The sequence below is a fragment of the Apis laboriosa genome, unplaced genomic scaffold (assembly GCF_014066325.1).
Source record: "Apis laboriosa isolate Shangri-la unplaced genomic scaffold, ASM1406632v1 scaffold105_cov147, whole genome shotgun sequence".
NCBI classification, from domain to species: Eukaryota; Metazoa; Arthropoda; class Insecta; order Hymenoptera; family Apidae; genus Apis; species Apis laboriosa.
Genome location: NW_025220714.1, coordinates 2252837 through 2269658, shown reverse-complemented (window position 1 = coordinate 2269658; position 16822 = coordinate 2252837). Strand labels below are relative to the sequence as shown.

Below are 16822 nucleotides of genomic sequence, written 5' to 3'. Positions count from 1 at the left end.
CCTCGTGTACGAATGATATCTGTATCGACGCGATGTGTTCGTTTGCTAAGAAAAATTTTCGAAAAGAAAAATGTAAAGGAATGTGATTGATATTTTGATGTAAACTCGTTTCCTGTTAATATCTCTCGTTGCGAATAATTATTCGTAATAATACGAATTTATTCTCGTTTTATCGTCGTTTTTCGATTCGAGATAGGTGTTGGGAGAGAAATCTAGCGAGATCTGAATAAGATAAAATAAAATTTTTTATTTATGAACAATGTCGATTGTCGTAACATTCGTGATTATACGCTGAACGAAGATGGCGTGATTTTAAAACGATGCCGAGATCCCGATGCGGGACATATAAATATGAAATATATTTTATGGTTTCTTATCGTCGTCTTTGTACCAATCCTCGCTATAAAAATATGAATATTCGTAATTATTTAATTTGTTTTTATTCGTAATCTATTCTAGAATGTGATAATTTTGATATTTCGCGAATTTACGAATTTCTTCCATTTATAAATTAACCGTTATTAAATTATATATACCAGCCGGGAACATTTTCCGGTGCATCGCATCTTTGTTGTTCCTCGTTATAAACGGTCCCATCGCTACAACCTTGTTCTCGTGGTGTTACTCCGTTCAAACAGACGTAAAACTTTTGACAGTCATCTGGATGAGCGAATTTCGGATGATCAACGACCATTCCTCTCGTGTCCACTTGACTTTCTCTTGGACATTCGAAGCCATCTTTCAATTTTTTGTCTACTACTCCGCATCCCTGTCGAAGAAGAAGAAATCGAATTTAATGCGAGTGTATCGTCCGTATTGTTGTTTCGTTAATTTCTGTATTTATATAATTATTAACGATAAGTGATTACTGTTGTGAATAATCATGCGTATAATAAATTCGACGTTTAAAGACGTTCGATTGTCGTTACCACGATTGTAAGTAATGCGAAATTATCATCGAATTGGTTGCGATATTACGGGCTGAAAAAAATAAGTGAAGATAAAACGTATGTGTAAAATAAAAGAAAACTTTTTTACTTCTCGACCAGCGCTGTCGGGCCAAACGCATGTTCCGCTATACTCGTCGAAGTGTAATCCGGTGGTACATGTAATTTCGATAGCTTCGCCATCGATACAATTATAAAAAATATTACAAACGGATGCATCCGGATGAGCGAAAAAACCATTCCTTCGAGGACATTTCTTGGTCGGTTGAGGAGGTTCTGCGAACGTGAAAAGATATAACGGGAATTTAAAGCACTTTCGTTACCTATCGTCATCGTATCCTGTATGTCAAGGACATTAACCGCAAGAGCCAATGACACGCGTAATGTGTAACTTCTACTCGAGTAAAGTCTATTTTATCCCGACGAACGTACAATTTTCGATACTTGATATTCGTATTTGTATTTGTTATAAAAATGTAGAAAATAATCAAAGATTTTTTCTTATTTTTACAACTAATTCTTCTATCTAATTAATTATTCTATATAATTTATCGCTATTCTATGTTACTATCTTTAACGGGTTATTCGAAACGCGTGAAGTGTAAAAATTATATCTAACGATCTTACGCAATTCAAGACGATCTCCGCAATCAACGTTGAATACGTGATCGCATTTGTTTACTTTTCGATTCAAAGGATCGAAAACGAGTCCATCTGGACAAAGTTTCTCCGTGGCGATGCCATCGATGCATTCGTAATATTTGTCGCACTGTTTCGGATCTTCGTATTGACCGTCTTTACTCGGGCAATTGAACGCACCGTCTGTAACACAATTTCACAAACTTGAATAAACTTTCTCTTATATTATTCGTTTTGTAGCGATATAATTTTTTTTAATTTCTTCTTCTTCCTTTACATTCGTTTCTTCTTAAAACTTCTTTGATTTTATCGCATGATTATTGACATTATCGTATAATATGATATTAAAAAAAAAAAATGATAAAAATTTCGATGCAACTCGCTTAAATATTAAAAAAAAATGCAACGAGAGAAGAAAAAATTTTCTTAAGTTTCTCTACGTTGCTTTGTAATTATGTATTTACGCGTAATAACGAAAATCGGAACGCTTCGAGAAACGAATAAATAAGGAACGAATACGTGAGCGAAAAGTATTGTGGTAACGATCGAGCTGATCTAATCGTCTAATCTTTCCATAAATTTCTTATCGGTATTGTTTTATTTATTTATTTTTTTTATATAATTTATCGGTTTTATATACGTACATACATCTTCGCGTATATGTAACCATTTATAGATGCTTATGCAACATCATCGATATAATATAGTAGATTTGACATTTACGCTTTAGAAAGTTTGAATGTTTCTTACACGCTCTCTTCTCGAGCGAAATGAATACATCTGGAATTTACTTACTTACTTGTTAGAGACACGAACGTTTATTTTGCACGCGGAATAAACGATGAATTTTAGATTATATTTAAATAGTTAATAATTAAAACGATGATTATGAATATCGGAAATTCAAAAGTAATTATCTTAGAAGTGTGACAAATTGTTATTCAGAATTGAAGAGAAAGTCTGAGATCTGTTTCGGTGAAATCATTCCTTTCGTTCTCGGTAATTAATGTACGCAGTTTTTACTTTTACTTGAAAAATATATACGATACGATTCTAATAGTTAGTATTTTTTGTTTTTTAAACGGTATTGTTTCTTGCCATATTTATGTATGATAATAATTTTATATTAATATTAATTCATTCGAAAAGGAAATTGATTGTTTTTATGGATATAAATTAAAATAAAAAAAAAATACACGTTTACTTACAAAAATGATATGATAAATGATAGATATTTGAAAAGAAGAAAAAAATCGTGTAATTATAAGGTCTGAATTAATTGATCGAAATTAGATATATCGATTTGAATTACATAATGAAATATTGAATACGATAAATATAAAATTAAAACGATAGATATATGTACGCTTTAACGACGAAAGAAATGATAAAAAGTTCGACAAAAATATTTTTAATTAAAAATATTTTTAATTTATAATTTTAAGACGATTTTTTAAATTTTATTAGTTATTATATCGAGTATTTTATTTTAAACTTTGCGCGAAAGATTATTAAAATATGATACTTACGTGTTACAACAACCACAGCCAATATCGTTACAAAATAATATACGTTAATCATATTTCTCTTCTTCTTTTTTTATAATTTGATAAAAGTGATTCGCGCGATTTACCAAATCGACGATTATTCCAAACACTGGTCACTGAGAAATAGACGGTATATTTTAGTCCTCTTTCGAATTGTGTCTCTTTCGCGAAACACTGCAGCTTCTTAACGACTCGCCATAGTCTATACCTTCTTGATCCCCACTACGTTTCTTCCTTACTTTCGCTTCGTCTTCATAGAATCAAGATTCATCGTCGGAACCACGCGCTTTTACTCTTCTTTCTCTTTTCTTGGTATGTATATTTTACATACCGATCGGTAAAATAACCGCTACGCTATCTATCATTATCGCTGTTTTCATCTTCTTTTCCGTATCTTCTTCCGTATCTCCGTATTATTCTTCTTTTTTGTATTGAAGAATTCAATTTATTGCAATTTTTATAAATGATCGTTAGATTCTTCGAATTTCGAATGTTTCGAATAATGTGAATAATTATGATGCTGTTGATTGTTGTGTTTACGCATACTCGTACTCTTTGATTCTATTTTTCTAAATAATTTACTATAAATTTAATTTGATGTATCAATGAGTAAATAAATAAATATCATTTATCTATTTAATTTATCTATCATTCGTTATGTCATTCGTTTTATAAAATTATTTTTCTTTTTCAATTTATACGCGATCGCTCGTTCTTTCTTAATATTTTTCTTGCCACTTTTGCTCTTATTTCCATTAACGTATCGTATCTTTCATTTTGATCTTCTATCGATTAAACTCGTCATTATTTATATAAAATATTATGATAGATAATACGGTTTTATAAACAATAGTATATTATAAAGTATATTATAAATGTAATTATAAATATATAATTATATAACAATATATAAATAACATATTGAATTGTAAAGTAAGTGATTTATATTAATTGTCGGTTGAAATTATCTTAATCTTCGATCGCAATCTTAAAAGTTTTATGTATGTTCTAATATTATATTATATTATATTTCTTAAAATAATATTTGTATTTATCGAATTTATCGAATCATGATTTCTCGAGAATTAATATCGATATCATTATTATTAAAGCGTGAAATTTCTGTTTGTATTTTCTTTTTTAAAATATAATTTCGCGAAACTCTGATATTGTAAAAATTCCGAAATATGATTTTTGATTTAATATTTTCCTTATATAAAATTTGTCTTATAAATAAAAATAATTCTTTTAATCGATTATTAGAAAAGCGACGAAATCGTATGTTTGATCGATAGAACAAATTTCGGAAATATCCAAAGAATTTTCAAACTTCGATGACTTTCGTTATTCGTGAAAATTTATAAACAATTCGAATCGATTATTCGATTCGAAAATGCATCGATAAGTGCAAATAAGAATAAAAGATTAATCTGTTTATGAAAGATATGAGTATTATTACGAATCTTTGTATGTATGTTATAAAACAACAAGAAATCTAATAAAATACACGCGTATAATGATATTTGTTTACGCATGCATTCAAATATATATTTCCTATCCTAATCTTTACGTGCACTACTATACACGGTTAAGCGGCCAACGTGGCAGCAATATGTTCAAGATGATACGAACATATTTTCAGATAAATTCTCTCGTTTATTGTTATTGATGCGTTATACCGATTAAAAACTTAATTAAATTATAAAATTTAAAATTCTTAATCGCTATTTTCTCTACTTGTTAAAAATCGTCGAATTTGCGATTTATTTACCTCACTGAGAAGAACGAAACGAAGATATATATATATATATATATATATATATATATATATATATATANATATATATATATATATATATATACTAATTTTAAATGTATAGATTTTAGCTTACTACACGTATATTTGTATAAAATGTAATTTGAATGTGGCGCTGAAAAGAAATTTATCTAGGAAATATTCGATTCTTTTATTTGGCTAATATGACATAATATAACTATTTTAATATTTTCTTACCAAAAATTTCTTCGTATACATATGCCAATCTTATAGATGTATGTATACGTTCCTTGATTCATGCGAATGCTATTAAGTTTTTCAAGGTGATTTATAAAAGTTAAAAATAAGTGCATAATTCAAAAAAATGTCAACTATGGATGATGTTCTTGAAAGTTGGGAAGAAATTGAAGAATCAGAGGTAAGTTATTTTTTACGTTATATTTGAGACGATATTCTTTGAAGTTGATTTGATAATGAAATAATTACCTTAACCTCTACTATGGATAATGTTTTTGTTTTGAAGGATTAATTTTAAATTTAATACTTTGATGATTTAATTTTAAATATTATAGTCATGAAATCTGTTTTTTTTTAATTACGTTTATATATAAATTAATTATTATTGAATGAATGTATCCATATGGTCAATGATATTTATTGATAAAACAAAAATATATTATTTGAAAATCCACATTTTGATATATTTAAACTTATATTAATTATAATATATTGATATAATTTTGATATATATACGTATACACGTATATAAAAATAATATGAAATACGAAATACAAGGTATTTTAAAGCTAATATTAAATTACTTAACGTAATGAATAGAAACTATATGTGATTTGATATGAAGAATTTATAACTGTTGAAAAAGTTAAAAATTAGAAATTAAAGTTAAAATTTATATATCTTTCTTCCTATAATCTTGTTCGTTTATATGTAAAAATATACAATTGCCAATAAAAATTATTTTTTTCTAACATTTCTCATATTATGATTAGATAAAAACATTGACATAAATATGAAACTTTAATTATATATTAATTATATATTATTAATTTATAAAAAATATAATTTATAAAAAATATATATAATTATAAAATATATATAATTTATAAAAAAATATAAAAATATTTTAATGATGTATAAGTCAAAAAAATCATTTTTTCTTGTTCTTAATTTTATTCTATAAATATTTTTTAATTAAACGTCCAAAATAATTTTAAAATGATATATTATTTATATTATTAGAAAGAGAAAATAATTTATGTAATGATGCAAAATTCAGAAACGATAAATATAAATAAAATAATTATACAATTTGTATAAAATTTTAAAATTATAGAAAAATTAAATTTATCGTTTAATTTTTATATTTGATAAGACAATGACATTGTTATTCGTTATCCAATAATGGATTACAAAACTTGAATCTTGAATATTTTCTGATAGAAAATAGATTTAAGAAAAAATTTCTAAACATTACGTATAAAATATAAAATTTAATTAATTACTTATCTTGAAGAAATGGAACAAAATTAACGAAATATTATTTATCTATTCTTTATATATCTATTTTTCAAATATATTAAAAGAAATATTAAAATGCACAATTTTATATTATATAAAAACCAATTTGGTTTTTGTATAACTTAACGTAACATGCATAATATGTAGCATGTGTATATAATAGTATAACACATAATATGTGTTCTGTGGTTTATTTATACAACTGCAAGAATAAATATTACAAGAAAACAATTCAACGATAACGATGAAAAATTTTTTTTCAATAATTACAAATGTTCATACATTTATTTATAGATTTTTTCAGCATTGTTAAATCAAATAACATTATTTTACATATAATATTTTAATCTAAATGCAATATTTGTTTGTTTGATTGTTGTGTGTGTGTGTGTGTGTGTGTGTGTGTGTGTGCGTGATTTATGCATATATATATATATATATATATATATATATATATATATACATATGTATTTGTTAATGTTATCATATTATTATAAATTTAAAATTTGATGAGTTTTAGGTGCTCAACAAAAGATTGGATGCTCTTCAGTTAAATGCAGTAGAAGCATTAGAGGAAATAGAATCTTCTAGGTGAGATTAGTTTATTTAATTATTAATTGTAAAATAATTCATATTTTCATTCATAAATTTAAAAAAGAATAAAATGAAATTTTTAAGAATTACTATAATGTATTAAGTATTGGGTTGAATGAAAAGTTATTGAATTATTGAATGAATGGTAGGATATTATGATATTTTATCATATAATTTAATTCAGTTTTTTTTTCTTTTTTTTTTTTTTTTTTTTTTTTTTTGTTGTAAAAATTATTACAAAATGTTAATTAATAAAGTGCATATTTGATTCTTATTCCTTTATAAGTTTCAGAGAATCAATCACAATCTTACAAACAGTAAAGAATGTTTGTGAAATGTATGGAGAATGTCTTATTAAGATTTGAAAATAATAAAATTTTTTCAAAAATATCGATCAAGAGATTTTCATATATGGACCACCATACTCTGAGAGACCAAAAAAGAATGATTTGTCGGTAATATGTTGTAAATCATTATTAAAGAGTTTAATTTCAATATTTTCCAAATATGTATTGTTGAAATCTTCTATTATTTTGCAATAATTGTGAGCTTTATCTTTTGTTATATGAATATATTGGATTATATATAACAAAGAACTTCGTTGAGAAATCTACGCACAATGGAAACCATTTCTTAAGTAAATATTAATTAAATGTAGATAATGAATTTGAAATAAATAACGAATCGGAGAAAAAGAAAATCTTATATCTAACGAAAGATTATAATTTCATAAAATTTACGGGAAATGATATATTACATCGGAAAGGAATCGTATTTTATTAAGATTATGTATATATAAATATGCTATTTATGAAATAAAATAGGAAATTATAAAAAGTATTCCGTATTCATTGAAAATAATATTATCGTTTATTCTGATTGCTTGCAAAATCATTCAAATGAAAAAATATAATGTTTAAATAAAGAAAGAGATAAAAAAATCTGAGATACTGATGAGTTGGAAAAAAATGAGAAAATAATATTATTGATTGAACGATTCATTTTGTATAAAAATAATATAATGATATCTAATAAAGAAAAAAAAAGAGTAAAAACTTTTTACTCAACCCAATATATTAATATGATATATAATTTTATAGATAAATCTGAAAATATTAATATTGTAAAAAGATATTTAAAAAGCGCAATTTTAAGAAATTTACAATTATAATTTATATTAAATATTAAAAATAAATAAATATTAATGGTATAAAAGTATTATTGTAAGAATTATGTCTACATATTTTTCGCATTTTTTTTTTTTATAACCGTAATATCTTATGATTATAATGCCTTAGCTTCAAAACCAGTCACAATTCGAGTACCAGAATGATAATGTTAGGGGAAGATGGTATGAGATCTCAATATGTACCTCCAAAACCGACGGTAAAAATTTTGAAAAGACCTTCGAGAGATTCACAAGGTAGTGGTGATGGACCATTAGTGAATGGAGATAAGCCAAAACATCCTATTAAATCTTTGAAACAGGTATATTTTTAATATTCTGAAATGATATGTGTAAAAAAAGAATTATATAATTATAATTAAAATTATTTATAGAGGGAACAAGAATATGCGGAAGCAAGAAAAAGAATTTTAGGTGAAGAAAAAAGTCCTGAGGAAAAGTTAATGCAAGAAATAAATAAAATTCAACCAAAATCGACGACTCCGAGTAGTAGTGGGTTACCAAGTAACATTCTTCGTATGCCTATTGGACCGGATGGAACACGGGGATTTAATGTACGCAGGTAGCGCGTCTTCCAGGGATCAACTCTTTCCACCCATCCTTTTCCTCCTCTTCCTTCTTCTTAACACAGGGAAGAGAGGCAGCTATGAGGCTGATGGCAGAAAACAAGAATAATATTTCTGACCAAATATAAGCATAGTGCTCCTACCATTTTGAATGGAGCCTAATATAAACTATGCTGCGGAACATTGCTAAACAGACACGATAATATAAAAAGATCAAGACTATAAATTGGCGAAGTTAAGTCATTATAGACGTGGTAATGTTTCTCACTGGTGAAATATTGTCCATTTTGTTAATATATATTATGTTTAACAAAAATTTTTAATTAAAATAATTAAAATCTATAACTATCATACTTTTTCATAATTGCAATATGATATAAATTATTTTATTTTCTATAACTGTATATGTTTTTCAAGTTATTGAAACAAATTGTATAATAAAAAATTTCTCTTTATATCTGTTCGTTATATTTGAATAATTAATTGCTTTCTTATTAATTTTATTTTTCTGCATTTTATGAATAGAGTAAGTGTTATTATATTATAAGCAGAAAAATATGTGATTTTGTAAATACGTATAATTTTTTAATTTTTAAATATATATTTCTATTAAACGGATATTATATTTACATATATATAACGATTATCGATTTAAAATATTTTTCTATCTAATAAAATTGATATTGATATTGATGAATAAATTTATCTTTTAGTAAATCTTATGATAAAATCTTATTAAAAAAAAAAAAGATATCCAACAATTTTAAAAATAATCATTTATTTATTCATAATCATAATTTTAATTAATATTTCTCGATATGCAAATTTTGTGTTGTGTCGTATGTAAAAAATTAATTATCAAAAAATTGTTTTTTTGGTTCATGATTTGTTTTATTATTATATTGTATACATTCGATATATAATTAAAATATTTTAATACATTATAAAAAATAATGAAAAATATTGTTTTATGAAATATATTTATTTTATAAAATGAATGCCTTACATTTTTTATATCGATATACATTTATTATTGAGAATCTAACATTGTGTCGTAAATATGATAAATCGTGTAGTTGGTATACATGAAAGTAACATGGTGGTTAAGAACGCGTGCTAAGTACAAGTTTGTGTAGTTTAACTGGTAATAAAAAAAAAAAAAAAAAAAANAAAAAAAAAAAAAAAAAAAAAAAAAAAAAGTATATTTTTCTCATCTAAAATAACGAAATAAGTTAAATTAAACGACGAAAAATTGTGTCACATATAATTAGTTTAATGTAACGCATTCTTAAAACATGGCAGAATCAATTGGACCGATACTTCATGTGATTGTCGTCGGATTTCATCACAAAAAAGGATGTCAAGTAAATATTATTTACTATTTTAATTAAAAATATTCATTGATTATAATTTTTAAGAGACATTTTACATTATATATTTTTCATAAAAGATATTTGATATATCGTATTATTTAAATTTTATAAATTGAAAAATTTTAACTACAGAACATTTATACAAAAAATAATTTTAATAAATTTAACAGCATTTATATAAATTCTAGTATTTATTTATATAATCATAATTATGATTATATTATTTAACGATATTTCGTTAAATAAAATTAAATATATAATGTATTTTATTTGTAATATTTATGTTATGTATATTTATTATAAATGTTAAATATTTATATATTGATATTAGGTAGAGTACTCGTTTCCTCCTTTGGTACCTGGAGCTCCAAACGAATGTCCATTAGGATGGAAATATTTACCAACTCTTGCTCTGCCAGATGGATCCCATAATTATGATGAAGATACAGTTTATTTTCATTTGCCCAGTCTGAATAATCCAAAATGTACGATATATGGCATTTCATGCTTTAGACAAATTCCTGTTGAGGTAATTAAAATTTTATTTCAATATTAAAAATTTTATTTTCATTGTTTAATAAAGTATTGTAATTTATTTTGTAAACATAAGACATAAAAAAAACATTGTTAATTGTTTTCTTAATTATTCAAATTCAATAGGTTAATGACACTTATAAAATTTTTAATAAGATGAATCTAATGTTATCGTTAAAGATTTGATTTTTATAAATCATAGATTATTATGTCATATTATATTTATTATATATAAATATATAATATATAATATATAAATAACATTATATCATATTATAAAATATATTGAAATTTTCAAAAAATATCTGATTTTTATATATATTAATTTTGTTTAATGATATTATTAATATTAGATATTTTTAATGAAATTAAATTTCAAATTAATTTTGTTAAATAATAAATATAAGTACAAAAATGAATAGTAATAATTATTATAATAAATTGTAATAATATTATAAATAGTAAAAAGAGAGTACTATTAAATAATTATTTTAAATATTAAATATATTTAAGAAGATATGATATTAAATAAGATTAAATTCTATTATTGTAATAAAATCAATAAATATATAATTTTAATTAATATTTTTCAAATTTAATATTATATCTAATGATTTATTTGATAAGATATTCGAGAAGGAGAAAAGATAAATTGTATAATAAAATGATAACTATCAAATATATTTAAAAATATATTCCAAATTTTATGAACATTTTTCTTTTTTTTCTTTTTTTTTTTTAATTTTAGAAAAATTTGTTTCATTTTTTTTTAATTTAATATTAATCAAATATCAAAATTAATTGTATAAAATATTTATAAAGATTTTATTTTGAGAACAAATTTTACTTACATTTGAAAAATGAATACATTTTTATACGAGAAAAAATTTTTTTTCTATTTAAATAAATTTCTATATAAAAAAATTGAAGGAAGAAACGGAATATAATCCTATATATATACTATAATTTTTGAAGTGAAACAAATTGATTATCTGCGATAAAATAATAACTTTTATATCTCGAAATAATAATTTCTAAATTTGATCATGAGTTTTATGAAAAAATATATTTTATGATAAAACATTTGTATCCCTTATTTGTAAAAAAAATTTTTTTTTCTTGGAAACTATGCAAATTAAAAATTCATCTTCTATAATCATAGTTTTATGAAAAATATATTATTTAAGTATTTATTAATAAATTATTATTATTATTTAAGTATTTCTGAATAAATGGAGAATATTTATTTATTTTCAGAAATTAAAAAATCGTACATCCGACATAACAAGAGGTACGGTTCAAAAGTCTGTTTGTGTTTTAAGTACTTTACCATTATATGGTCATATTCAAGTAAAAATGGCTTTGATAACGCATGCATATTTTGAAGAAGGTGACTTTAGTAAAGTGTCATTATTAGAAGATACTTATCATCATCTCAATTCTTGTATGAGTTGTGAGAGTCAAATACCACCGCAAATATTTGTTGGTAATTATGAATGTATTTTTAATGCGAACGAAAACTTTGAATAAACATTTTTTATATAAAAGAATTTAATGTTTATAGGATTGTCTGCAAGAGATTTCATATTGCAATTTCGTCACAAAGTTCTTTTATTATTTAAACTACTTTTGTTAGAAAAAAGAATAGTTTTTTATCAGTCACCTGTTCAACCATTATGCGCTGCAATATTAACATTACTTTCATTGTATCCTGGTATGATAGAACACGGTTTGCAGCAAGCTGCTTGTGTTAGGTATTATATATTTTAAAAAAATATATTTTTTATAATTATATTATTTTTATCACTTATAATTTATTTTTTTTTTCTTCTTTTTTTTTTTTTTTTTTTTTTTTTTTTTTTTTTTTTTTTTCTTTTTTTTTTTAAGAACATCTAGACCTATGTCTCCTATTCCTACATTTGATGAAGAAGAGATATCGGTAAATACTATCGATAATAATTTATCTTCTACAAATTGTATCAAAGATGGTATATCTGATAGAGTAATGGTACATATTAATGGTAATTCTGATAGAAATTCATTATGTATAAATGATAATAAAGCTATTGAAACTATGGAAGGTAAATGCATGGATGAATTAAAAAATGTAACAGTACAAAAGAATAATAATGAAAATGAAAATTTAAATATGAAAGTCATTGAAGTTAATTCAGCACAAGAATGTACCAATGTGGAAGAAAATAATCCTGTATATTCTTCAAAATCGAATGATAATATGCATAGAGTGCAAAGTATACATACGATTACATTAAGTACAACAGATACTGATAATACATTACCACGTGATACAAGTAACGACGCACTTTCTGATGCACGTTTAACAAATAATATTACCCAAATTGCACATATAAATCCTGAATTATGTGGTTTACCTTTAAATATATTTACAAAGGTATGAAAATTAATAATATTATCAATATATAATATATATTAAATTATTAATTAATCACTTATATTTTTAAGGGATATTTATGTTTACCATACTTATCTTTACCATATCTGGATCTTTTGGCAGATATTAATGTTAGAGGATACATAGTAGGTGCAACGAATGTTTTATTTAAACAGAAAAAACAACTTATTGATGTATTAATAGAGGTAAGATTCGAATAGAATAAAAAAAAATGAAATAAAAATATTTGAACAAGAAATATTATACTAATGATAACTTGTTTTATAAAAAGGTTGAAAATACGCGAATAGAAACAAGTGATCCAGAATTAAGAAGACAATTGCATCTTACAACTGAAGATCTAAGATTTGCTGATTATATAGTAAGGCATGTCTCGGAGCCACGCAAAGATATTTTTTTGGATGGTGTAGGATGGGAAGGCGGAGATGAATGGATTAGAACTCAATTTCGGGTTTACTTATTGAGCATGTTAAGAACATCGATGCAACAAGATAGTAGGCAATCTGATCATTATAATTCTGCATTTATAGCTGCTTGGCGTTTAACGAATAATTATAAGATATGGAATAGTTCTAATAAACCAGAAATTAGTAATATAGAACCAGGTCATCCATTTGCTGGACAACTATCTGTTCAAGATATGAAATTACGATTATCGCAGTAAGTATTTAATAATCTCGATAATAAAAAAATAGAGAATGAATGTGTAAAAAAAAAAAGAAACACATTCCTTCTAGTACAATGCAAAACACAGAAAGTGGTAGAAAATTGAATCAAGCAATGGCATCGACTGGACGAGCGGTTGCGACAACTGGAAAAGCAGTTGGTAAGTTTAATATTTATATACATATGTTACTTAGATACATAATTAAATTTCAAAATATGTATTTTTACATTTATTGGGAATAAACGATATTCCGAAATTTCAAAGCTTCAATTATTTATATAATGTACATGATATATATAAAATGCATATATATAAAATGGATTGCATAAATAAGAAAATTATACAGAATATTTTCAGACAGTTATAAAAAGTCCTCTTCGGAATGCAGATGATAACAAGAGAGAAAAAAAAATGTTTGTGCGCATGCATGTGTAAAGTGACTATTGTTTTAAAAAAAATAATTATATGATATGTAAAAGTCCATAATGAGACTAATGCATAAATAAATAAAGGGAATAAGAAAAAATATATTTAAAAAAAAACTAAAAAAATAAGTGCATTAAAATAAGAAAAAATATATTTACATTTGGGTGAAATATCAATTGAATTTATGTATTATACACTATTTTAAAAAACATCAGTTTAAACAATTGAAGTAGAATTTTTTATTATATTTGTCAGAATTATAAGATTTTAAGGAAAAGACATAGAATTTCTATAAAATGAAATAAAATAAAAAATATATATAATATAATAAATAACATCGAAAAAATTTTCTTTTTTATCATTTTCTTTATTTCTTTTAATAATTAATTATATTTAAAACAATTTTTCTTGATATTTTTATAAATTAATAAAATTTAAAAATAAAAAGAAAGTGAAAAGTTTTATTATTTGTTTTATTATTTGTTAGGTGGTGCATTATCACAAGCTAAAGGAGCTTTTTCTAATTGGTGGAGTACATTAACAACAGTTCAACCTGTAGAGGAAGGAAAGGCCACGGACAATCAAACTTCGACTATACATCAAACGCTTTCAAATATGGTTAACAAAACCGCTGTGGAAGATGACGAAATTAATATGACTACTAACAATACAGGTTTAGAGGAATGATTGCGAATTAATACAAAGACTTATATCAATTCCAATTATTTTTTAGAATAACTATAAAACTAAATTTTTTTTTAAATCTAAGGAGAAAAAATCCCGAAGTGATTAGTACCAATTTTGATGAAATTTTAATATATAATAATTCACAAAAGTATTGGATATTTTTTTTTTTTTTTTAACGTCAATTATCTCTACAAACAAATAATAATGATATTTAGGTACTCCTCTTTTTTGTAATTCAATATACCTTTGTATAGATATAAAATTATTTTTTGTATAAGATATCAAATTCTTAATCTTTAATGGCTCATTGTAATGTTGGTATATATAAAATAATAATTAATAGTTCAAAGATAAAAATTTTTTTAAGATATGAAAACATATCGAAATCAATGAAAAATAATTTATTAGATTTTATATGACATTTTCTATCTATAATCTAAATTAAGTATAAAATACAATTACTATTTTTTTATAATAAAACATTTTATATACACGATATCGAATATAATAATTTTTTTTTTAATTTGCAAAAAAAGTAAAAAAAATTGATTGATTCATATTTTATGCTTTCGTATATAGTTCATGTACATCAATATTCACGACAATATATATTCATCTAACATTAAAAAAATTTAATATAAATAATTTTTCGTATATAATTTATAGAAAAAGCTTATTTTCAAATCTTATTATTCAATTAAAAATAAGTAATTCAAAATTATAAGATTCGTCTGTTAGTATCTTTTTTTTTTTTTTTTTTTTTATCTATCAACGATATTGGACCCAAGATATTGGACCAATTAATAATGATTTTTGCCTTACAATATGGATGATTGACGTTAAAAATATCCAATATTTTTTTTTTTTAAATATTACATATAAAAGAAAATTAACATAAACATTTTAATATTAAATTATTTTTCATGAATATCAGCAATATTCGTCACTTCGGGATGATCCCCATATGTAAAAATCTGAAATTTGAACATCCGTACCCAATAAACAGAAGAAATACGAAGAAATATGGAGGGTACCTTAGCGGAAAGACACAGTTACTTAGGTCACAGTTACCTAGCCAAAAAACTTGAATTTCGTACATTCGATTGTTGCTGCCTCGACCCTCATTTTTTCTGGATCCCGTAAAAGTAATAGTATATTTACTATACATATTCGTACAACACATAAATAACAGGTATGTAAAACAAAAAATTTAGTTACTTTTGAAAAATAATTCAATAATAAATTATAAAAACAACAGATAGTATAAAAAAATTGTTCTTATAACAAAATTTTGAATACTAAAATATATCAATGCGTAATGTGATGAAAGATAATATAAAGTATATTAATATAAAATATTAATATTTTGTTCTATTATTTAATTAATAATTATTTTCTTTTCATAATTACTGATCTTTCTAATCGAAAAGGATAATAATCTTATTAAACAAATATAAGTTATTATTCAACAATATTTATGTTTATTTATTTAGTATAAAATATTTTTTATTGATAATATAATTAAATCTATTTCATATATATACGGCAAAAAATATTATATTTTATATGTATATAGTAAAAAATATTTAAATGTTTAATTAAAACATTTTATTTATTTATAATAATACAGTATTATTTCAGTAATATCGTAATATTATATTTATTATATATTATATTATAATATTATATTATATATATATTTAGAATATATATTTTAAAACTATAATTTCCCAGATTTAATTTAATTTTTTTTAAAAGTTTATTAATTATAAGAAATATTGCGTATAAAGTAAATTATGTTGCAAAATTTATTGTAAATATGATATTTCTATTTAAATTTTCTATTATATTCATAATTATTTATCATCGGAAAAAATATTTTATGTAAAATTTCAAAAAGTACATC

At 23.3% G+C, this 16822-nt stretch overlaps 3 protein-coding genes across 6 annotated transcripts; 2 read left to right on the top strand and 1 right to left on the bottom strand.

The window, feature by feature from the left end:
- Window positions 1-271: 271 nt before the first annotated feature.
- LOC122721079 (protein obstructor-E-like) lies at window positions 272-3559 on the bottom strand. The gene is made up of 5 exons (XM_043948323.1): window positions 3116-3559; window positions 1575-1769; window positions 1039-1223; window positions 537-769; window positions 272-400 (listed from the first exon to the last, which is right to left on the bottom strand). The coding sequence occupies exons 1-5, from the start codon at window positions 3165-3167 to the stop codon at window positions 364-366; spliced, it is 702 nt and encodes a 233-aa protein (XP_043804258.1). The 5' UTR covers window positions 3168-3559; the 3' UTR covers window positions 272-363.
- A 1636-nt stretch (window positions 3560-5195) lies between these two features.
- On the top strand, window positions 5196-9137 carry LOC122721083 (SUZ domain-containing protein 1). The gene is made up of 4 exons (XM_043948338.1): window positions 5196-5328; window positions 6970-7040; window positions 8342-8531; window positions 8604-9137. Exons 1-4 carry the CDS (start codon window positions 5275-5277, stop codon window positions 8793-8795), a joined length of 507 nt encoding a protein of 168 aa, XP_043804273.1. The 5' UTR covers window positions 5196-5274; the 3' UTR covers window positions 8796-9137.
- An 822-nt stretch (window positions 9138-9959) lies between these two features.
- On the top strand, window positions 9960-16202 carry LOC122721060 (late secretory pathway protein AVL9 homolog). Of its 4 annotated transcripts, none has more exons than XM_043948292.1 (10): window positions 9960-10159; window positions 10500-10697; window positions 11960-12188; window positions 12267-12456; window positions 12599-13115; window positions 13187-13321; window positions 13408-13796; window positions 13874-13962; window positions 14717-14902; window positions 15851-16202. In XM_043948292.1, exons 1-10 carry the CDS (start codon window positions 10091-10093, stop codon window positions 15871-15873), a joined length of 2025 nt encoding a protein of 674 aa, XP_043804227.1. In that variant the 5' UTR covers window positions 9960-10090; the 3' UTR covers window positions 15874-16202. The 4 variants fall into 4 exon arrangements, with proteins under 4 accessions (XP_043804227.1, XP_043804220.1, XP_043804244.1 ...); XM_043948285.1 differs by having other exon boundaries at window positions 12590-13115; XM_043948309.1 differs by lacking the exons at window positions 14717-14902; window positions 15851-16202 and adding an exon at window positions 14161-14318 and having other exon boundaries at window positions 12590-13115.
- The last annotated feature ends 620 nt before the right edge of the window (window positions 16203-16822 follow it).